The sequence below is a fragment of the Triticum urartu genome, chromosome 1 (assembly GCF_003073215.2).
Source record: "Triticum urartu cultivar G1812 chromosome 1, Tu2.1, whole genome shotgun sequence".
Lineage (NCBI taxonomy): Eukaryota > Viridiplantae > Streptophyta > Magnoliopsida > Poales > Poaceae > Triticum > Triticum urartu.
Genome location: NC_053022.1, coordinates 426,661,358 through 426,684,040, shown reverse-complemented (window position 1 = coordinate 426,684,040; position 22,683 = coordinate 426,661,358). Strand labels below are relative to the sequence as shown.

Here is a 22,683-nt window from a genome sequence, read left to right as displayed (position 1 = left end):
ACCAAGAATGATCGACATACTGTCGTCCTCAGGAATATTAAGAATAACAAAGTGTGTGTATAAGATTGGGCCGTCCGCGCGGGTGTATAAGATTTGAGACCCCGGGTGTAGATGCTCTAAGTGTGCGCGTGGTGGTATGCTTATCTTGGTCGCACCACATGTTTCTAAAAAGATTACGTGCGTTGGTTATTTCTGAGTTTTCCCGTCGGTAGGGTAAATAACCACGTCGACGGCCAGCCGCAGAGAATCAAGCACATCCACCGCAAAATCACCAATAGATTCCCCTCGCAGTGTGTCAGTGTCCTCGTGCGTCCCACAGCCAACGGATTTCAACCCCACGGCGTCCAATCACCGTGCCACCACTGCCCCATCGCCACCTCCCCCCGCCCGTACCCGCGTACCACGGTACCACCACCACCACCGTAGCCTAGCCAGCACAGTGCAGACGGCCGCCGCGGCCTCAACCTAAAAGGCAGGCAGTGCAGCGCCGCACAACAGCCCAGCCCCAGCTAGCGAGCGAGCAATCACAGCGCAGAGCGCAGGGGGCAGAGCCGCACGCGTAACAAACCTAGCACCAGCAGCTCCGGGGAAAAAGGCCTCCGCGAGAAAAGTGAAGAAGGAAAACAAAAAAAACCAACGCCTCCGCCCTCCTCCTCCCACACCACCCCTCCGCCCTCCTTCCTCCCCCCCCTCTCCATTCCTCGCCCTCCCCCACTTCCGCTCGATCTCTCTCCCCAGCTCGCCAGCCGCCTCCTCCCCTCCCAAACCCCTCCCCGCGCTCCCCGCGCCTGGATCCCGCCTACCCTCGCCGCCGGGCGGCCGCCGGCTCCGGCTTCTTCGGGCGTGCACCAGCCGAGGTCCCATTGGCGCGGGCCGCTGTAGGCAGGCCGTGGGCGTCGGGTCTCCGGGGGGCGGGGCGCGATGAGGAGGGCCGTGGGCTGACGCCGATGATGTCGGACGCCTCGTCGGATCTCGGCGGCGGCAGGGCCGGGCCCGTGGAGCGCGACATCGAGCAGGTGAGCGGCCCCGACCCCCCCGCTCGAATCGCTGCGGAATTCCCGCTTCTCGCGCGGTCGGGAGACCCGGATAGTTGGATGTAGATGCATTTGTGTTGTCCGTGTGTTTGTGTGCTCGCGTCTGTGGTGCTCAATTCTGCATCGCCGGTGGCCGCAGCTGTCCCCGGAGATTGAACGGCCCGTAATTCGGGGAACTAAGTATGGAGATTCAGCTGTGCTACAGTTAAGAGCTGTAACTTTTGGCGTCTTGGGTTGCAGATGTCCCAAGGGATATTGATTTGCCAGTGACCACTTTTTTGGCAGCTGGTTGTTAGGTTGTTTGCTACTAGTTGCTACGCTTCTCATCGAATTGGCTCATATGCAGCTCTTTTGATCCAACAGGGAATATGTTAGAACTTAGAATTGCACCTCACTTTTTTTTGTGTCTTCATTTATGTTGTGCTCAAAGTATTGAGCTCTGTTACGTGAGTTTCCTTTCAGAGGTTGGGCAACGATGAGTTGGATCAGTACTGCATGTGCTTATTTCTGACAGATAATTGCCCCGTGATGGGGTTAGTAAAATTCCTTGCCCCTTTATCGAGATTGCTTTATTCTCCGACCATATGCCTGACATAGTGAAGAATACGGATACGAAATGCAGCTGTTCTGACCCTACGATATACCAAACACGCACACGCTCATGCATAGTCGAGTGAAGCCAAATTTCCCCTATGGCATTTTGTGCTTTTTCACCAACTGAAAGCACATATCTCTTGTGGGAATTGTTGGTTCATGTGGCATATATTGATAAAATGACATCTTGGCACATCCTTCCATGTTCATTGTTTATCTGTTCTATTGTGTATCGAGAAGTTTGAATACTAGTTTGATCCTCTCTCAATCTTTATTGATTTATATTGCAGTCCCATAATTTGTTGTTCCTTTTCCGTTTCTACGTTATATGGCACCGCTTGAAATGCCAGTTAAAATTGAAAACGTCAATGGGCACATTTGAACGCGTTTGATTGTTCAATGGTGTTTTAAGGCTTCTCCTTTACATACTATAAAATTACCACTATTTGGCAGGATAGTATTTTTAGACGCTAGTTACTGATGCTTGATACAACCTTGTTCCCATTGTTACCGCAGGCCATCACTGCTCTCAAGAAAGGAGCATACCTGCTGAAGTATGGACGTAGAGGGAAGCCAAAATTTTGTCCCTTCAGGCTTTCCAATGTGAGCTTATTAATTTGCTCCATCACAGAATTTTCAAATCCTTTATGTTTGCCCCATCTCATTTATGAATATCTTTGACACTCTTTTTGCTTCTCCAGGATGAATCTATATTGATTTGGTTCTCAGGGAAAGAGGAGAAGCAACTAAGATTGAGTCATGTGTCTAGAATAATTCCTGGACAGCGAACTGTGAGTTGCTATTTCAACAAAACCCAAATTTGGGAGACAGATTTGATGGATATCATGCTCTACTGTTACGATTCATAATATTGGCTGAAGCAACTATATTTCATTTTGCTCGTTTACTCCTGGTGCTAGCTCCTGAATATTCCATGGGGCTTTCTTCAGCTTTTACCATGATGTGATTCTTCTTCGTTTTAGAGAGAGCTTGCTGCTAATTTATTTTCACTGTGCTCGATTCCACTAATTCACAAGAAGTTCCTATAGATACAAAGCATTTATGATCCAACATTGATAAAACTTTATGGCAAGAAGAGATAACATCATTCTTTCCTGCAAAAATTAAGTTGAATAAACTTCTCAAAGTCCACTTACGAGATCATCTTCTGCACTCAGATATTTAGCGAGGAGGTTCTACTATTCGGAATTGCTGCAAAGCTGTCCTGATATAGTACTTTTTTTGTGATACAGGCGATTTTTCAGAGGTATCCACGACCTGAGAAGGAATGCCAGTCATTTTCTCTCATATCCCATGATAGATCATTGGACATTGTAAGTCATTCCAGTCATTCATGTGTGATGTAACATGTTCGCTTGTTTGCCAACTTTGTTGCATGCTAAATTCATTGGTTAGTCTATATCACCAGCTAATCAATTTGGTAATTTGGTTTTGTCATGAAAAACAGATATGCAAAGATAAAGATGAAGCTGAAGTGTGGTTTGCTGGGCTAAAAACACTGATATCACGTAGTCACCAAAGAAAATGGAGAACAGAATCAAGAAGTGATATGCTTTCCTCTGGTACAACTAGTCCAAGAACTTACACGAGAAGGAGCTCTCCCTTGAGTTCTCCTTTCAGTAGCAATGATAGTGTCCACAAGGTATTTTCCGCCATCCACCCAGCTCATCCATCTTCTCAACACTCTCTTGTTGTGTGCCGGTCAGGCTGCACTGATCAACCCAAACTCTTCCTCCTTCATGTACTTTGATCTTTTCCATTTTTGTGTTTGATGCTACTGGCTTAAGACTCTTTTTCTGAGAAACCTCTGGCTTGAGATTTGAACGGCCACCAAACTTGAGTTGGCAACCATGATACCCATGTTGTATTTTATGGTCTGTACATTCTATATCACATACTGGTTTGTGGCAGCAAAATAAAAATAAATAAAAGTATTTTTTCCTTCATGAAGTCAAAATATATGAAATAATATCCGTGTTCAAGCATGGCAGATCATGCTATTCCCATTTTATTTCTGCTGTCTACATCAATTATTATAGAAAACAATCTTTAACAATTGAACTGCAACAGGATGGCAGCGAAAATTATCGACTCCGGAGTCCATATGGGAGTCCACCAAAGGTTGGCTTGGACAAGGCCTTCTCTGACATTGTATCATATGCAGCCCCACCTAGACCCTTCTTCCCATCGGATTCTAATGTTGGATCAGTTCACTCTGTGTCTTCTGGGCACTCAGATAACACAAATGGGAACTCGAGGGGCATCTCAATGGATGCTTTCCGAGTTAGTTTATCAAGTGCTGTCAGTTCATCAAGTCATGGTTCTGGTCATGATGATGGTGATGCTCTAGGTGATGTTTTCATTTGGGGAGAGGGAACTGGAGAGGGAATTCTTGGTGGTGGCAATTCAAGGGTTGGAAGTTCCTCGGGTGCAAAGATGGATTGTCTTGTACCGAAGCCATTGGAGTTTGCTGGAAGGCTTGATGTGCAGAACATTTCATGTGGAGGAAGGCATGCTACACTTGTCACTAAGCAGGGAGAGGTCTACTCTTGGGGTGAGGAGTCAGGTGGGCGTCTTGGTCATGGTGTGGACTGTGACGTGCCCCAGCCAAAACTTATCGATGCTCTTGCTCATATGAACATTGAGCTAGTAGCATGTGGTGAGTACCATACTTGCGCAGTCACGCTCTCTGGAGATTTGTACACATGGGGAAATGGCACCTTTAATTTTGGACTTTCAGGTCATGGGAATGAAGTCAGTCATTGGATGCCCAAAAGGCTCAATGGACCATTAGAAGGCATACATGTTTCGTCTATTTCATGTGGCCCTTGGCACACGGCTGTAGTAACATCTGCAGGTCAGCTATTCACATTTGGAGATGGCTCTTTTGGAGTTCTAGGTCATGGAGATCGTCAGAGTATTTCGGTACCAAGGGAGGTGGAATCCCTGAAAGGGCTACGGACTGTTCGGGCAGCTTGTGGTGTGTGGCACACAGCCGCCGTTGTTGAAGTTATGGTTGGGAATTCAAGTTCCAGCAATTGTTCTTCTGGCAAGATATTTACATGGGGTGATGGTGATAAAGGTCGTTTGGGACATGGTGACAAAGAAACAAGACTTGTCCCAACATGCGTGGCTTCTTTGGTTGAGCCTAACTTTTGCCAAGTAGCTTGTGGTCATTGTTTCACGGTGGCACTAACAACCTCAGGGCATGTGTACACAATGGGAAGTTCTGTCTATGGTCAGCTTGGAAATCCACAAGCAGATGGCATGGTTCCTGCGCGTGTTGAAGGAAAGCTACATAAAAACTTTGTGGAGGAGATTTCATGTGGCGCTTATCATGTTGCTGTTTTGACTTCCAGGACAGAGGTGTATACATGGGGTAAAGGTGCTAATGGCCGGTTAGGACATGGTGATACTGATGATAGGAATTCTCCTACACTAGTTGAAGCTCTGAAAGATAAGCAAGTCAGGAGTGTTGTTTGTGGAATTAACTTCACTGCAGCAATATGCATTCACAAGTGGGTGTCTGGAGTTGATCAGTCCATGTGTTCTGGATGTCGCTTGCCGTTTAACTTGAGGAGAAAACGGCATAATTGCTACAACTGTGCTCTTGTATTTTGTCATTCCTGCAGCAGTAAGAAATCTCTGAAGGCTTCATTAGCACCAAACCCAAACAAGCCTTACCGTGTCTGTGATAGCTGCTACGGTAAACTTAATAAGGGACCTGAGACAGATAGGTATTCTTCAGCAAAGCGCGGAGCTATCTTACAAGGGTTCAATGATTCTATCAATGATGATTTGGAGACAAGATCAAATGTCCAATTGTCTAGATTGTCATCAATGGAATCCTTCAAGAACATGGATAGCAGATATTCAAAGAAAAATAAGAAGTTTGAATTTAATAGCAGCCGTGTTTCCCCTATTCCAAATGGCAGCTCTCACTGGAGCGGGCTCAACATTTCTAAATCTTTTGGCTCATCAAAGAAATTTTTCTCAGCGTCGGTTCCTGGATCAAGAATTGCTTCTAGGGCAACGTCACCTGTCTCAAGAAGAACAAGCCCTCCTCGATCTACAACTCCAACACCTACCTTGGGTGGTCTAACATCTCCTAGAGTTGTTGTAGATGGTGCAAAGCCAATAAAGGATAGTGTAAGCCAAGAGGTTATACATTTGAGATCGCAGGTACAGATCTTGATGTTCTCTCTATTCAATCGGTATTTCTAACTTTTGTCCATATAAGTAAGTAGTATGATTCTATGCATTATTGGTTATCATTCTCCAACTGTAACTCGATGAAGCAGTCATACGAAACCATCAACTCCTAAATGGAAACTCAAAATATCTGGCATAAACTCACATGACAGTAAAGAAGTTTGTACACGCTACTGTTTTTCCTTCTGCTCTCTTTCTTTTATGACTGGCTCAGTGTCCAGTCACAGGAGCAAGGTAGAAAGATATTCATGGAACTGCCATTATTATCACAGTAGTTTTCTTTGTAGACTGATAGACCATTATATATGACAGTAACTTGTGAGAGTTTGTTTACTTCTGGAGGTTCTAATCAAGTTCAATGTTTCAGGTGGAAAATCTTACCCGGAAGTCCCATCTACTGGAAGTTGAATTGGAGAGAACAACTAAACAGTTAAAGGAAGCTATTTCCATTGCAGGGGAGGAAACTGCGAAGTGCAAAGCTGCAAAAGAAGTAATCAAGTCGCTCACTGCACAAGTAAGATTCCTTATCTGTGAGGATGTTGTTTTCTTATATTACAGCCAGAACCTACTGTACAAACAACCAAAAAATAACAATATAAGTACATTTTTCCACCAAATCTGATGAAATTGAATGGCTAAAAACCAAGAAATCTGTAGATTGGTCAAAGGCAGTTTGCTTCCTTTGACGGATCCAAGCACCTCATAACTCTTCTGGGTTTTGAGCCTGTGACTTATCTAAATGATGTTCATGTACTATGGAACTAAATAAGGCAACCATACTACTTTAGTGGAGTTGCAAAGGGCGCAGACAAAATAAGTGGTTTGGGGATGTTTTCTATTAACAAACAACAACAGGACATGATTATTTTAAAACTTGAATGATGATACAGTCTAACATGCGAACAATTATTTTTTCTACCATAGTTGAAGGGTATGGCAGAGAAGCTACCTGAAGGAGCAGGAGCAGGAGCAGGGGCAGGGGCAGGGGCAGGGGCAGTTAAGCACAGTAGACTGCCACCACTTTCTGGAGTGCCTGTTAATGACATATCAATGGCAACTGAGAATTTAGGTAGCCCAAGAAATTCAGGAGAGCCATATTTGAACGGGTCTAATGGGTTGATTGTTTCTAATGGACCAAGTTCAGTTAGAAATAAGACTCACCTGGAAGTTGGCAAGAATGGAACCAAACAGCCCGATTCAGACTCTAAGCCTGAGTCTGAATGGGTAGAGCAAGATGAACCAGGGGTCTACATCACCCTTACTGCCCTACCTGGAGGGGCTAGAGATCTTAGGAGGGTACGGTTCAGGTAAATTCCTTCATTCCCATTCAAAATGCAACTATAAATCAGCTGAAGGACTTGTCTATTGGATGTTTATGGGCACATTATTTATACATTTGATTAGTGTAGACTGTCAGACAATGTTCAGCACTTTGTTAATTTGATGTGAGGTAGTATAGCAACTGACCTTTTTTCTGGTCTATCGTATAAGATTCTTTAGTTATTTGGAACAAATTGTTGTTCTGTGTAGGCGTAGCTATATGACAACCTGTTTAATTATGAAGTTATTCACAGATTAATTATATACTCCCTCCGTTCACTTTTGTAAGACGTTTTAGACATTTAAGACAGCACCTAAAACAGTTCAATTTCAGCTGTCCTAAACGACTTACAAAAGTGAACAGAGGGAGTAACTAATTCTAGATATGAGAATTTGTATTTGTATTTTTATAGGACTGATTTTCGTACACATTTTTTGTCTGCTGGACATGAAGGATCGAAGAAAAATTGCAATGATTTCGTGAAGTCGACTCTACCGCTTAGAAACTAGGACGTGTCTAGGTGGCAGCCGTTGGCTCATTAGTAGCCGTGAGCAAACAGCGCGAGCAAACACCACTTAAAATGAAAGTACCGGCCCCCGCCTGACAAAAAAGGAAAACATGTCTGGTCCTCCAGTGGATATTTTTCCACACACAAACACACACACACACCCCATGTATAAAACCTGTCCAATTAATTTCAATACAGTTATTTTAAAAAGCTGTAACATTTGAACCAAGCGTGGAATTAAGATCCGTTTTCACCCATAGTTTCCTTGCGAGTTGCTCTCCGAAACTAGATCCCATATTGGTACCTTTTGACAGACTTTTCCTAGAAACAATTTTAGTGCTACTATAGGAAGCAACTTTAGTGCTTTAGTGCTATAAGAAGCAACTTCCTGTTTTGTGAAAGTTGCCTGTCGCTACTAATTAGCTGCATGCAGTATTGTAGAAGCTGTCTACCATGGTTTCTGAGTTGCCTATCTAGGAAACCAAGCAGTTCACAGTTTATGAAGTTGTCTTCCGGTGATGTTCCATCACTGTGAAAGTTGCATACCATGGTTTTCCGGTAATGCTGAATTGCCTACCATTGCTAATTAGTTGCATATAGCACTGTTAAAAGTTGGCGATGTTGCTAAGTTGCCTTGCCCTCTATCTAAGTTGCTTATACCGTACTAAAAATTACTGTAGGCAACTTAGCATAATGTTAGGTTATTCACTAGTCATGGTAGACAACTTAGAGAAAAACACTAGGCTACCTGGTAGCCATGGTAGCCATCTCAGGGCAAACATTGTTCTAACTGGCGTCATGCAAGGCAACAACACAGAGTAGCTTCCCGTAGCACTGGAAGTTGTTTCTAATAGCAGCAAAGTTGCTTCTGGAGAAAAGCTCATCGAAACATATCAATATGAGATCGAAGGCCCAATGGTGAAAATGATCGTAATTCCAATGATTGGTCCAAAAGTTATAGTAGCATTTTCAAATTTCGAAAAGTGGAATTGATCTACCAAAATAGTAATGCATGTGGTGCAGCATGGGCAGGACTGCAGGTGCTTTTTCCTTGCATGTGCCAATCATCTTTTGCTATTTTTGGTAAAAAAGGGAATCAACTTTGGTGTGGGCTCTATATGTATAGCCAAAAAGTACAGCTGCACTTCTAAGAATTAGGGTAGAAACTAATGTTCTGTTGAGATTTTGTGCTATTTAAAAGCTTATTGTAGTTTCTGGAGTTTGATCTTTGCAGCTTTTCACTCGTTTCTATTTCTGTGTGCAGCCGGAAGCGTTTCAGCGAGACGCAAGCAGAGCAATGGTGGCAAGAGAACCGGGCAAGGGTATACGAGCTGTATAACGTTCGTGTGGTGGACAAATCTCTCGCCAGTATTGATAGTGATGTACCTCACTGACATAGAGCATGTGTTTGGTTGCGAGGTTAATTAGGGCCTGAAAGAAAGAGGGCTGCTGTTTGGAAAATGTGGGCTTGCATTTTCTTTTACACCCTCTTCCTCCTTTTTCTTGTGTGGAAAATAGATTGCTCAAGGAGAAGTGATGTAAATGGTTCGTGGCAGCCGGCTAATCTGCCCTGTAAATGCATAAGCAAGCACACCAATTTAGAGTTTGTTCTTCCTAATTTTCCATTGATCCACGAATATATAGGTCCAACAGCTGAGCCAGAGATAACGGGTGCAGAACATTTCGGATGCTAATTGTAGATTGAGATGCGAATTAGCCATGCAAGAGTTAAGCTTTATTTTCATTGTGCTGAGTGCCTTTTGTCATTTTTGAATTTCTACCATCATGCCTGCCTGCTTTTTGTTTCATCCAGTTTTGTTGTAAACTGCACATATGTCTGGTGTGCTTTCCAGTTATCCAAATTCTTCGGGAAAAAAACTCGGTGGAGAGGAAAGGAGTGCATTTGTTTCGTCCACCTCAGCTGGCATGGTATGGAGAACGGTTTGTTTGGCGGTGATCGATGTTTCCCATCTCTTGCATTTTACCGACGATGGCTGGCATACGCTGATGCTATGCGATTTTGCGGAGTGTCTTGTCGTCGACAACATAATCTGGGTGTAGCCAGGAGTCCAAGTAAGAAGAGAAGTCTCCTAGTATGTGCCCCGACCACACGTCAAGAAACAAGAGCCGATTTAGATTTGGTTAAGCGCGCGCGGTTAGGTCCAACCGCCAAGACACAGCACACAACACAAATGACACCAACATTCAGTTAGGTCACAGTAGCTCACAAGTCGCAACGCCCCCTCACCCATACAGACACCATTTCCGTCACTCTTTGCTCACTTCTGCCTTCCATTCCTAGCGTCCACCTTGACCGGCGATCACCTACTAGAAGATCTTAACCCCTTGTACCACCAAGAATTAACATTTATAGTTGCAATCGGTCTGAAATAGCTAGCACCATTGCCTCTGTTCTAGAAGCGCATCAGCTAGCTACGAACAATCTCAACCCATGGCGAATCGTGGCGTGCGTGCAAAAGTGCACAACACGTTCAAGAAAACCGATTTCTAGTAGTACCGCTTCCTTAAGAGAGCTGCTGATTGTCGAGGCTATTTGTAGTTTCTCAAGCTGTTTCCCGCTCATCTACTGCTTCCGCAATCCACACATCGACCCCTCTCACGCGCACTCGCGGCTCGCCTCGCCCGCAGCCATGGATCAGGACCTGTCGTCGGAGCTGGACCCGGCGCTCCTCCTCTCCACGTCGGCGTCCTCGTCGTCGCCGCAGGACTCCGCGTCGCCGTCCTTCTCCTTCTACCCGCCCTCCCCTCCGGAGTACACCCTCGCCGTCACCAACCTCTCCTGCCCAGCGCCGCGCCGCGCCAACGCCACCCTCCTCCCGAGGTTCTTGCCCTCCTTCTCCGCGGCCCCGCCCCCCGCCGCCGAGGGGCTCCTCAACTCCGTCTCCTTCATCGCGTCCAGCTCAAACATCCTGGCCGTCGTGGGCCCCAGCGGCGCCGGCAAGTCGACGCTCCTCCGCATCCTGTCCGGCCGCGGCACCGGCTCGGAGATCGCCAAGGCGCCCACCGTGTGCATCAACGGCCACGCCGTCACCTCCCGCGCGCAGCTGCGCCGGACGTGCGGCTTCGTGACGCAGGACGACAACCTCCTGCCGCTGCTCACCGTCCGCGAGACCATCCTCTTCGCCGCGCGCTTCAGGCTCGGCTCCTCCGTGACCGCGCGGGAGCGGCACGAGCGGGTGGAGGCGCTCATGCAGGAGCTAAGGCTGTCGGAGGTGGCCGACAGCTACGTCGGCGGCGGCGGCGGCGAGGCCATGTCGCCGTCCCGCGGGGTGTCCGGGGGCGAGCGCAAGCGGGTGTCCATCGCGGTGGACATGGTGCACGACCCGCCGGTGCTGCTGCTGGACGAGCCCACGTCGGGGCTGGACAGCCGGTCGGCCGTGGACGTGCTGGCGCTGCTGCACGAGGTGGCGCGCGCGCGGCGGCAGGTGGTGGTGCTCAGCATCCACCAGCCCAGCTACCGCATGCTCGGCTACATCTCCTCGCTGCTGCTGCTCTCCCGCGGCGCCGTCGCGCACTGCGGCTCGCTGAGGTCGCTCGAGGACGCGCTGGCGAGGCTGGGCCACAAGATCCCCGCGCAGCTCAACCCGCTGGAGCTGGCCATGGAGGTCACCGAGCAGCTCCAGGCGGACCGCGCCAAGTTCGCCGAGCTCAGGGACAGCGACCAGTACGAGGAGGAAAGGGAAAGCCCCGGCGTCGCCAACGGCAGCCTTCAGGTGCCCGAGCACGGGTACCGCAGCCGCGCCGTGGAGGTGGCGGCGCTGACAGTGCGCTGCTGGCGCACCATGTACCGCACGCAGCAGCTCTTCGCGGCGCGGGCGGCGCAGGCGGTGGTCGGCGGCCTGGGCCTCGGCAGCGTCTTCTTCCGCGTGCGCGCCGACCCGGACGGGCTGGCGCTCCGGCTGGGCCTCTTCGCCTTCAGCCTCAGCTTCCTCCTCTCCTCCACCGTGGAGGCGCTGCCCATCCTCCTCCACGAGCGGCGCGTGCTGATGCGCGAGGCCTCCCGCCGCGCCTACCGCCTGTCCTCCTACGTGGTGGCCAACGCGCTGGTGTTCGCGCCGTGCCTGCTCGCCGTGGCGGTCCTCTTCTCGGCGCCCGTGTACTGGCTGGTGGGCCTCCGCGCCTCCCTGGCCGCCTTCGGGTTCTTCGTGCTCGCCGTGTGGCTCATCGTGCTCATGGCCAGCTCCCTGGTGCTCTTCCTCAGCGCCGTGTCCCCGGACTTCATCCTCGGCAACTCGCTCATCTGCATCTTCCTGGGCGTCTTCTTCCTCTTCTCCGGCTACTTCATACCCAAGGAGAGCATCCCGAGGTACTGGGCCTTCATGTACTACGTGTCCATGTACAGGTACCCGCTGGACCTGCTGCTCATCAACGAGTACGGGGGCGGCGCCAGGGACAAGTGCGTGGCGTGGGTGGGAGGGGACGCCATGACCGGTGACGGCGTTTGCTTGAGCACCGGAGGCGACGTGCTGAGGGGGAGAGGGGTCGACGAGGGCATGAGGTGGGTCAATGTGGGTGTCATGCTGGGCTTCTTCCTCGTGTACAGGATCATGTGCTGGGCTGTGCTGGTGAGGAGGGCGTCCAAGACCACTCTCTGATCCTTCCTTCTTTCCCTTGTTTTTGTTTGTCAGCTTCATTGGTTTGGATCATATATACAAGCCGCGTTATTTGTTTGCTTTTGTGCTGTAGTTTGCTCTTTGTTTAGATGTGTTGAGTAAGAAGTGCAATGCAAGTTTGCACTCATGTGTGTAAAATGCTTGATTTGGGTTCATGAAAAGAAAATTTCAACCTGTCTACCTGAACTACGGGCGCTTCTATTCATTGGGCTGATAATCGACATGGCACCCGTACGGTTGGCGTGCGGGTAATGCTCCCCCAAACTCGTATCCGTCCCAATATTTTTCTCTTAAATCCATACCTGTGCCTGCACCTCGGGTTTTGTGCTGTTTCCATACCCATAGCCAGCCACGCGTAATAACCGTGGGTAAAATTACCAATCTCGTTCACCTTTCAATTCACATTTTACCGTGTATAAATTTCAGCATTTTAATATGTAAAACACAACATTTCAACATGCATATTTAGCATTTCAGCCCAGACGAGTTGGGGAGATGGGGTTTGTGTTCTATGAGTGTGACGACGCAATGGATGGGTGAGGGGAGAGTATTTTATGTGTGGGTTGTGGCTGTTAGGCTAGGGTTTTAGGGGACCTACATGTTAGATGTGGTAATATACGGGTAGGTGGGTACACAGGTATGGGTATTCCCTTTCTGTACCCATGCCCGGCTTACCTGCTGGGTGCATTTTTTTCATTTACAGATCCATGGGTATTTAACTTTTCCAAACCCTTACCCTAATAGGGGTTTTACCCGTCAAGATTGCGGGTAGCGGGTACCCATTGCCATGTCGAGCTAAGATTTCTGCGTGCGTCGCCTTCGTGACAGTCAGATCTGCTTTTGATTGACGGCTCAGAAGGAACAACTTTTTCGTCTTTTTTCATTGACGTGGACCAGTTTGATTTACAAAAAAGCACCCTAAAAGAAACTACAAACCAAACAATATAACATTTGTAGTTGCAAACCTATAGCTTTAGATTTTCTTTTCAGCTCCGGAAATGCAAGCCACCAGACCTTACTTTCCGAAAAACATTGGAAGCAAAACCTATATGAAATTCTATTGCTTTTGAGACGAGAAGTTCGAAAACTACTCCCTTTGTCCCATAATATAAACGTGTGCTTGACACTACTACACTAGTGTAGAAAACGCTCTTGTATTAGGAATACCGGGTCATGAGGAACGAAATTTTAAGTCTTACTCAATTTACTTTTGTATATTTATCTTTCAAATAGACAAGCTTCCATGTATTATTGGGCCCAAATCTGGTCTGTGGTGGCAGTATGTCTAGTCCAGCAAAAGCACATAGGCCCCTTTCGATGCTCCTTCACAACACAGTGGGCCGCGTTTCCTTCCAGCGCCGCCAAAGCATTTGGCGCCCAACCCACGCACGGCCGCGACCGTCTCCGCCTTCGCCGTGCCATTGGGAACCTGATTTCCCTGTCTCCCACGTGGGTAGCGTTGGCTAGGGTTCACTCGCCCAAGACATACAACCAGCTTTGGTTCTTCAAAAACATGAGAGCCGCGTGGGATCTTGCCCAAGGTGTTCAGTTCAAGCCCCTGGAGGATAATCTCTATACTGTGCAATTCTCCTGCTTGGGGGATTGGGAAAGAGTAACGAGGGACGACCCCTGGCACTTTCGAGGAGATGCTGTCATCCTCAAGCCGTATGATGGATTGACAAAGCCGTCCACAGTGCAACTTGACACTATAGAAATTTGGGTACAGATTCATGATGTACCTCCACTGTATGCTCATCTGATCCCTTCTTTAGCAGCAAAGGTTGGCGAAGTCATCTACGCCGAAACCCAATCGCAAGACTTTGTCGGCAACTTCCATTGAGTTTGGGTCCGGATTAATGTTGATAAGCCTCCGAAGAATGCAGTTTCTATGATAAGAGAGGGGAAGCGCCAGATATACAGGATTAGGTATGAAAAACTTCCGGACTAGTGTGCAGTCTGTGGCATGTTGGGTCATCAATTCCAGGAGCATGGTAATGGTATACAGCCTCCGTCCGCGTTGATCTTTAAGGATCTTAGGGCCTCGTGGGTGATGAGGACAGGACAAAGTTCGGGAGGGGGCCGTGGAAGAAGAGGAGGACGGCGGGAGGCCGTGGTGGCCATGGAGCAAACCCCGATCGGATCAGGATGATGGTAATGATGGGAAAGACAATTTGAGCTCTCAAACTGATGCGGTCATGGACGATGTTGAAAACAACAGAAAGAGGGCACAACACATGAAGCACTCGGTGAACAACAAAGCAAACAGGTCTGGTCCTGGGTTGATGTTAGCTCTAACCTCTTCGCTGTCTATACCCCAGAGCTCGAGTAGCAAGCAAGACCCAGAGAGAGCCAAGAAAAACATAGATGCAGCAGATGAGGATTTGGAGAAAGGTGTCGGTCATGGCGACATCGTCACTTCTTTGGCGGGCTCCATCGAGGAGCGCCACCAAGCCCAATGAATGCGCTATGCTGGAACTGCCGTGGCGCGGGTAAACCTGCGGCAGTTCAAGACCTTCGCGAAATTCGCGAGGAAGTTTACCCCTACCCTACTTTGTATCGTTGAGACACATATAGATGGTCGGAGGGTAGAAGCTATGGCTAGCTCGATAGGCTATGATAATTCCTATGTTGTCGATAGTCAGAGAAGGAGTGGTGGAATTGGCTTATTTTGGAACAACGCAATAAAAGTTGAGATTCTCGGTTATTCATGTTATCACCTTGATGTTTTAGTTACAGAACAGGGGGAGGACTGATAACCCACAAATATAGGGGATCGCAACAGTTTTCAAGGGTAGAGTATTCAACCCAAATTTATTGATTCGACACAAGGGAAGCCAAAGAATATTCTCAAGTATTAGCAGCTGAGTTGTCAATTCAACCACAACTGGATAACTTAGTATCTGCAGCAAAGTATTTAGTAGCAAAGTAACATGGTACTAACGGTAACAGTAGCAAAAGTAATATTTTCGGGTTTTGTAGTGGTGGTAAGAGTAGCAATAGAAAAGTAAATAAGCGGAAAACAATATGTGAAAAGCTCGTAGGCATTGGATCAGTGATGGAGAATTATGCCGGATGCGGTTCATCATGTAACAATCATAACATAGGGTGACACAGAACTAGCTCCAATTCATCAATGTAATGTAGGCATGTATTCCGAATATAGTCATACGTGCTTATGGAAAAGAACTTGCATGGCATCTTTTGTCCTACCCTCCCGTGGCAGCGGGGTCCTAACAGAAACTAAGGGATATTAAGGCCTCCTTTTAATAGAGTACCGGACCAAAGCATTAACACATAGTGAATACATGAACTCCTCAAACTACGGTCATCACCGGGAGTGGTCCCAATTATTGTCACTTCGGAGTTGCCGGATCATAACACATAGTAGGTGACTATTGACTTGCAAGATAGGATCAAGAACTCACATATATTCATGAAAACATAATAGGTCCAGATCTGAAATCATGGCACTCGGGCCCTAGTGACAAGCATTAAGCATAGCAAAGTCATAGCAACATCAGTCTCAGAACATAGTGGATACTAGGGATCAAACCCTAACAAATCTAACTCGATTACATGATAAATCTCATCCAACCCATCACCGTCCAGCAAGCCTACGATGGAATTACTCACGCACGGCGGTGAGCATCATGAAATTGGTGATGGAGGATGGTTGATGATGACGATGGCGACAGATTCCCCTCTCCGGAGCCCCGAACGGACTCCAGATCAGCCCTCTCGAGAGAGATTAGGGCTTGGCGACGGCTCCGTATCATAAAACGCGATGAATCCTTCTCTCTGATTTTTTTTCTCCCCGAACGTGAATATATAGAGTTGGAGTTCAGGTCGGTGGAGCTCCAGGGGGCCCACGAGGCAGGGGGCGCGCCCTAGGGGGCAGGCGCGCCTCCCACCCTCGTGGACAGGGTGTGGGCCCCCTGGCCTTGATTCTTTTGCAAATATTTTTTATTATTTCCAAAAATAATCTCCGTGAAGTTTCAGGTCATTCCGAGAACTTGTGTTTCTGCACAAAAATAACACCATGGCAATTCTGCTGAAAACAACGTCAGTCCGGGTTAGTTCCATTCAAATCATGCAAGTTACAATCCAAAACAAGGGCAAAAGTGTTTGGAAAAGTAGATACGATGGAGACGTATCAACTCCCCCAAGCTTAAACCTTTGCTTGTCCTCATGCAATTCCGTTGATAAACTGAAAGTGATAAAGAAAAACTTTTACAAACTCTGTTTGCTCTTGTTGTTGTAAATATGTAAAGCCAACATTCAAATTTTCAGCAAAGATTATGAACTAACCATATTCATGAAGAAAATATGCCCTAGAGGCAATAATAAAGTTATTATTTATTTCCTTATATCATGATAAATTTTTATTATTCATGCTAGAATTGTATTAACCGGAAACATGATACATGTGTGAATACATACACAAACAGAGTGTCACTAGTATGCCTCTACTTGACTAGCTCGTTGATCAAAGATGGTTATGTTTCCTAGCCATAGACAAAGAGTTGTCATTTGATTAACGGGATCACATCATTAGGAGAATGATGTGATTGACTTGACCCATTCCGTTAGCATAGCACTTGATCGTTTAGTTTATTGCTATTGCTTTCTTCATGACTTATACATGTTCCTATGACTATGAGATTATGCAACTCCCGTTTACCGAGGAACACTTTGTGTGCTACCAAACGTCATAACGTAACTGGGTGATTATAAAGGTGCTCTAGAGGTGTCTCCGAAGGTACTTGTTGGGTTGGCGTATTTCGAGATTAGGATTTGTCACTCCGATTGTCGGAGAGGTATCTCTGGGCCCACTCGGTAATGCACATCACTATAAGCCTTGCAAGCATTGCAACTAATGAGTTAGTTGCGGGATGATGTATTACGGAACGAGTAAAGAGACTTGCCGTTAACGAGATTGAACTAGGTATTGAGATACCGACGATCGAATCTCGGGCAAGTAACATACCGATGACAAAGGGAACAACGTATGTTGTTATGCAGTCTGACCGATAAAGATCCTCGTAGAATATGTAGGAGCCAATATGAGCATCCAGGTTTCGGTATTGGTTATTGACCGGAGACGTGTCTCGGTCATGTCTACATAGTTCTCGAACCCGTAGGGTCCGCACGCTTAAGGTTACGATGACAGTTATATTATGAGTTTATGTGATTTGATGTAACGAAGGTAGTTCGGAGTCCCGGATGAGATCGGGGACATGACGAGGAGTCTCGAAATGGTCGAGACGTAAATATCGATATATTGGACGACTATATTCGGATATCGGAAAGGTTCCGAGTGATTCGGGTATTTTCGGGGGTACCGGGGAGTTACGGGAATACGAGGAAGAAGTAATGGGCCTCATGGGCCAAGTGGTGGAAGAGAGGAGGCAGGGCGCGCGGCCCCCCTAGCCCAAACCGAATTGGACTAGGGGGCCGGCCCCCCTTTCCTCCTTCTCCTTCCTTCTCCTTCTCCTCCTTCCTTCTCCTTCTCCTCCTTCCTTTCCTCCTCCTAGTAGGAGTAGGAAAGGGGAGTCCTACTCCTACTAGGAGGAGGACTCCTCCTCCTGGCGCGCCCATAGAGGGCCGGCCGGCCTCCCCCCTTGCTCCTTTATATACAGGGGCAGGGGGCACCTCTAGACACACAAGTTGATCAGTTGATCTCTCCCAGCCGTGTGCGGTGCCCCCTCCACCATATTCCACCTCGGTCATATCATAGCGGTGCTTAGGCGAAGCCCTGCGTCGGTAGCAACATCATCACCATCACCACACCGTCATGCTGACGGAACTCTCCCGTGAAGCTCTGCTGGATCGGAGTTCGCGGGACGTCATCGAGCTGAATGTGTGCAGAACTCGGAGGTGCCGTACATTCGGTACTTGGATCGGTCGGATCGGGAAGACGTACGACTACTTCCTCTACATTGTGTCAATGCTTCCGTTGCTGGTCTACGAGGGTACGTAGACAACACTCTCCCCTCTCGTTGCTATGCATCACCATGATCTTGCGTGTGTGTAGGAATTTTTTTGAAATTACTACGTTCCCCAACAGTGGCATCCGAGCCTAGGTTTTATGCGTTGATGTTGTGCACGAGTAGAACACAAGTGAGTTGTGGGCGATATAAGTCATACTGCTTACCAGCATGTCATACTTTGGTTCGGTGGTATTGTTGGATGAAGCGGCCCGGACCGACATTACGCGTACGCTTACGCGAGACTGGTTCTACCGACGTGCTTTGCACATAGGTGGCTGGTGGGTGTCAGTTTCTCCATCTTTAGTTGAACCAAGTGTGGCTACGCCCGGTCCTTGCGAAGGTTAAAATAGCACCAACTTGACAAACTATCATTGTGGTTTTGATGCGTAGGTAAGAACGGTTCTTGCTAAGCCCGTAGCAGCCATGTAAAACTTGCAACAAAGTAGAGGACGTCTAACTTGTTTTTGCAGGGAATGTTGTGATGTGATATGGTCAAGACATGATGCTAAATTTTATTGTATGAGATGATCATGTTTTGTAACCGAGTTATCGGCAACTGGCAGGAGCCATATGGTTGTCGCTTTATTGTATGCAATGCAATTGCGCTGTAATGCTTTACTTTATCACTAAGCGGTAGCGATAGTCGTGGAAGCATAAGATTGGCGAGATGACAACGATGCTACGATGATGATCAAGGTGTCGTGCCGGTGACGATGGTGATCATGACGGTGCTTCGAAGATGGAGATCACAAGCACAAGATGATGATGGCCATATCATATCACTTATATTGATTGCATGTGATGTTTATCTTTTATGCATCTTATCTTGCTTTGATTGATGGTAGCATTATAAGATGATCTCTCACTAAATTTCAAGATAAAAGTGTTCTCCCTGAGTATGCACCGTTGCCAAAGTTCGTCGTGCCCAGACACCACATGATGATCGGGTGTGATAAGCTCTACGTCCATCTACAACGGGTGCAAGCCAGTTTTGCACACGCAGAATACTCAGGTTAAACTTGACGAGCCTAGCATATGCAGATATGGCCTCGGAACACTGAGACTGAAAGGTCGAGCATGAATCATATAGTAGATATGATCAACATATTGATGTTCACCATTGAAAGCTACTCCATTTCACGTGATGATCGGTTATGGTTTAGTTGATTTGGATCACGTGATCACTTAGTAGATTAGAGGGATGTCTTTCTAAGTGGGAGTTCTTAAGTAATATGATTAATTGAACTTAAATTTATCATGAACTTAGTACCTGATAGTATCTTGCTTGTCTATGTTTAATTGTAGATAGATGGCCCGTGTTGTTGTTCCGTTGAATTTTAATGCGTTCCTTGAGAAAGCAAAGTTGAAAGATGATGGTAGCAATTACACGGACTGGGTCCGTAACTTGAGGATTATCCTCATTGCTGCACAGAAGAATTACGTCCTGGAGGCACCGCTAGGTGCCAGGCCTGCTGCTGGAGCAACACCAGATGTTATGAACGTCTGGCAGAGCAAAGCTGATGACTACTCGATGGTTCAGTGTGCCATGCTTTACGGCTTAGAATCGGGACCTCAACGATGTTTTGAACGTCATGGAGCATATGATATGTTCCAGGAGTTGAAGTTAATATTTCAAGCAAATGCCCGGATTGAGAGATATGAAGTCTCCAATAAACTCTATAGCTGCAAGATGGAGGAGAATAGTTCTGTCAGTGAACATATACTCAAAATGTCTGGGTATCATAATCACTTGACTCAACTGGGAGTTAATCTTCCTGTTGATAGTGTCATTGACAGAGTTCTTCAATCACTGTCACCAAGCTACAAGAGCTTCGTGATGAACTATAACATGCAAGGGATGGATAAGGCAATTCCCGAGCTCTTCGCAATGCTAAAGGCTGCGGAGGTAGAAATCAAGAAGGAGCATCAACTATTGATGGTTAACAAGACCGCCAGTTTCAAGAAAAAGGGCAAAGGGAAGAAGAAGGGGAACTTCAAGAAGAACAGTAAGCAAGTTACTGCTCAGGAGAAGAAACCCAAATCTGGACCTAAGCCTGAAACTGAGTGCTTCTACTGCAAGCAGACAGGACACTGGAAGCGGAACTGCCCCAAGTATTTGGCGGATAAGAAGGATGGCAAGGTGAACAAAGTATATGTGATATACATGTTATTGATGTGTACCTTACTAGAGCTCGCAGTAGCACCTGGCTATTTGATACTGGTTCTGTTGCTAACATTTGCAACTCGAAACAGGGACTATGGATTAGGCGAACACTGGCAAATGACGAGGTGACGATGCGCGTGGGAAATGGTTCCAAAGTCGATGTGATCGCGGTCGGCACGCTACCTCTACATCTACCATCGGGATCAGTTTTAGACCTAAATAATTGTTATTTGGTGCCAGCGTTGAGCATGAACATTATATCTGGATCTTTTTTTGACGCGAGACGGTTATTCATTTAAATCAGAGAATAATGGTTGTTCTATTTATATGAGTAATATCTTTTATGGTCATGCACCCTTGAAGAGTGGTCTATTTTTGTTGAATCTCGATAGTAGTGATACACATATTCATAATGTTGAAACCAAAAGATGCAGAGTTGATAATGATAGTGCAACTTATTTGTGGCACTGCCGTTTAGGTCATATCGGTGTAAAGCGCATGAAGAAACTCCATACTGATGGACTTTTGGAATCACTTGATTATGAATCACTTGGTACTTGCGAACCGTGCCTCATGGGCAAGATGACCAAAACGCCGTTCTCCGGTACTATGGAGAGAGCAACGGATTTGTTGGAAATCATACATACAGATGTATGTGGTCCGATGAATATTGAGGCTCGTGGCGGGTATCGTTATTTTCTCACCTTTACAGATGATTTAAGCAGATATGGGTATATCTACTTAATGAAACATAAGTCTGAAACATTTGAAAAGTTCAAAGAATTTCAGAGTGAAGTTGAAAATCATCGTAACAAGAAAATAAAGTTTTTACGATCTGATCGTGGAGGAGAATATTTGAGTTACGAGTTTGGTCTACATTTGAAACAATGCGGAATAGTTTCGCAACTCACGCCACCCGGAACACCACAACGTAATGGTGTGTCCGAACGTCGTAATCATACTTACTAGATATGGTACGATCTATGATGTCTCTTATAGATTTACCGCTATCGTTTTGGGGTTATGCTTTAGAGATGGCTGCATTCACGTTAAATAGGGCACCATCGAAATCCGTTGAGACGACGCCTTATGAACTATGGTTTGGCAAGAAACCAAAGTTGTCATTTCTGAAAGTTTGGGGCTGCGATGCTTATGTGAAAAAGCTTCAACCTGATAAGCTCGAACCCAAATCGGAGAAATGTGTCTTCATAGGATACCCAAAGGAAACTGTTGGGTACACCTTCTATCACAGATCCAAAGGCAAGACTTTCGTTGCTAAGAATGGATCCTTTCTAGAGAAGGAGTTTCTCTCGAAAGAAGTGAGTGGGAGGAAAGTAGAACTTGATGAGGTAACTGTTGGAAATATGCCCTACAGGCAATAATAAAATGGTTATTATTATATTTCTTTGTTCATGATAATTGTCTATTATTCATGCTATAATTGTGTTATCCGGAAATCGTAATACATGTGTGAATATATAGACCACAACACGTCCCTAGTGGGCCTCTAGTTGACTAGCTCGTTGATCAAAAGATAGTCATGGTTTCCTGACTATGGACATTGGATGTCATTGATAACGGGATCACATCATTAGGAGAGTGATGTGATGGACAAGACCCAATCCTAAGCATAGCTTAAAGATCGTGTAGTTCGTTTGTTGTAGCTTTTTCGAATATCAAGTATCATTTCCTTAGACCATGAGATTGTGCAACTCCCGGATACCGTAGGAGTGCCTTGGGTGTGCCAAACGTCACAACGTAACTGGGTGACTATAAAGGTACATTACAGGTATCTCCGAAAGTGTCTGTTGGGTTGGCACGAATCAAGACTGGGATTTGTCACTCCGTATGACGGAGAGGTATCTCTGGGCCCACTCGGTAATGCATCATCATAATGAGCTCAATGTGACCAAGTGGTTGATCATGGGATCATGCATTACGGTACGAGTAAAGTGACTTGCCGGTAACGAGATTGAACGAGGTATTGGGATACCGACGATCGAGTCTCGGGCAAGTAACGTACCGATTGACAAAGGGAATTGTATACGGATTGATTGAATCCTTGACATCGTGGTTCATCCGATGAGATCATCGTGGAGCATGTGGGAGCCAACATGGTTATCCAGATCCCGCTGTTGGTTATTGACTGGAGAGGCGTCTTGGTCATGTCTGCATGTCTCCCGAACCCGTAGGGTCTACACACTT

General features: G+C 46.6%; 2 protein-coding genes across 2 annotated transcripts; both read left to right on the top strand.

Moving 5' to 3' along the window:
• Window positions 1-504: 504 nt before the first annotated feature.
• On the top strand, window positions 505-9,434 carry LOC125516006 (PH, RCC1 and FYVE domains-containing protein 1-like). The gene is made up of 9 exons (XM_048681492.1): window positions 505-1,016; window positions 2,145-2,231; window positions 2,330-2,419; window positions 2,882-2,962; window positions 3,097-3,291; window positions 3,720-5,831; window positions 6,229-6,375; window positions 6,786-7,168; window positions 8,955-9,434. The coding sequence occupies exons 1-9, from the start codon at window positions 948-950 to the stop codon at window positions 9,082-9,084; spliced, it is 3,294 nt and encodes a 1,097-aa protein (XP_048537449.1). The 5' UTR covers window positions 505-947; the 3' UTR covers window positions 9,085-9,434.
• A 567-nt stretch (window positions 9,435-10,001) lies between these two features.
• On the top strand, window positions 10,002-12,510 carry LOC125516013 (ABC transporter G family member 23-like). Its single transcript, XM_048681501.1, has one exon. It carries the CDS (start codon window positions 10,342-10,344, stop codon window positions 12,304-12,306), a length of 1,965 nt encoding a protein of 654 aa, XP_048537458.1. The 5' UTR covers window positions 10,002-10,341; the 3' UTR covers window positions 12,307-12,510.
• Window positions 12,511-22,683: the final 10,173 nt, after the last annotated feature.

What these genes read in the sequence shown, in the direction of transcription:
- LOC125516006 (XM_048681492.1), top strand. Translation starts at nt 948, where the DNA reads ATGATGTCGGACGCCTCGTCGGATCTCGGCGGCGGCAGGGCCGGGCCC. An exon ending in TGGAGCGCGACATCGAGCAG is followed by an intron (nt 1,017 to 2,144) that starts GTGAGCGGCCCC and finishes TTGTTACCGCAG; the next exon opens with GCCATCACTGCTCTCAAGAA. An exon ending in ATGATAGATCATTGGACATT is followed by an intron (nt 2,963 to 3,096) that starts GTAAGTCATTCC and finishes CATGAAAAACAG; the next exon opens with ATATGCAAAGATAAAGATGA.
- LOC125516013 (XM_048681501.1), top strand. Translation starts at nt 10,342, where the DNA reads ATGGATCAGGACCTGTCGTCGGAGCTGGACCCGGCGCTCCTCCTCTCC.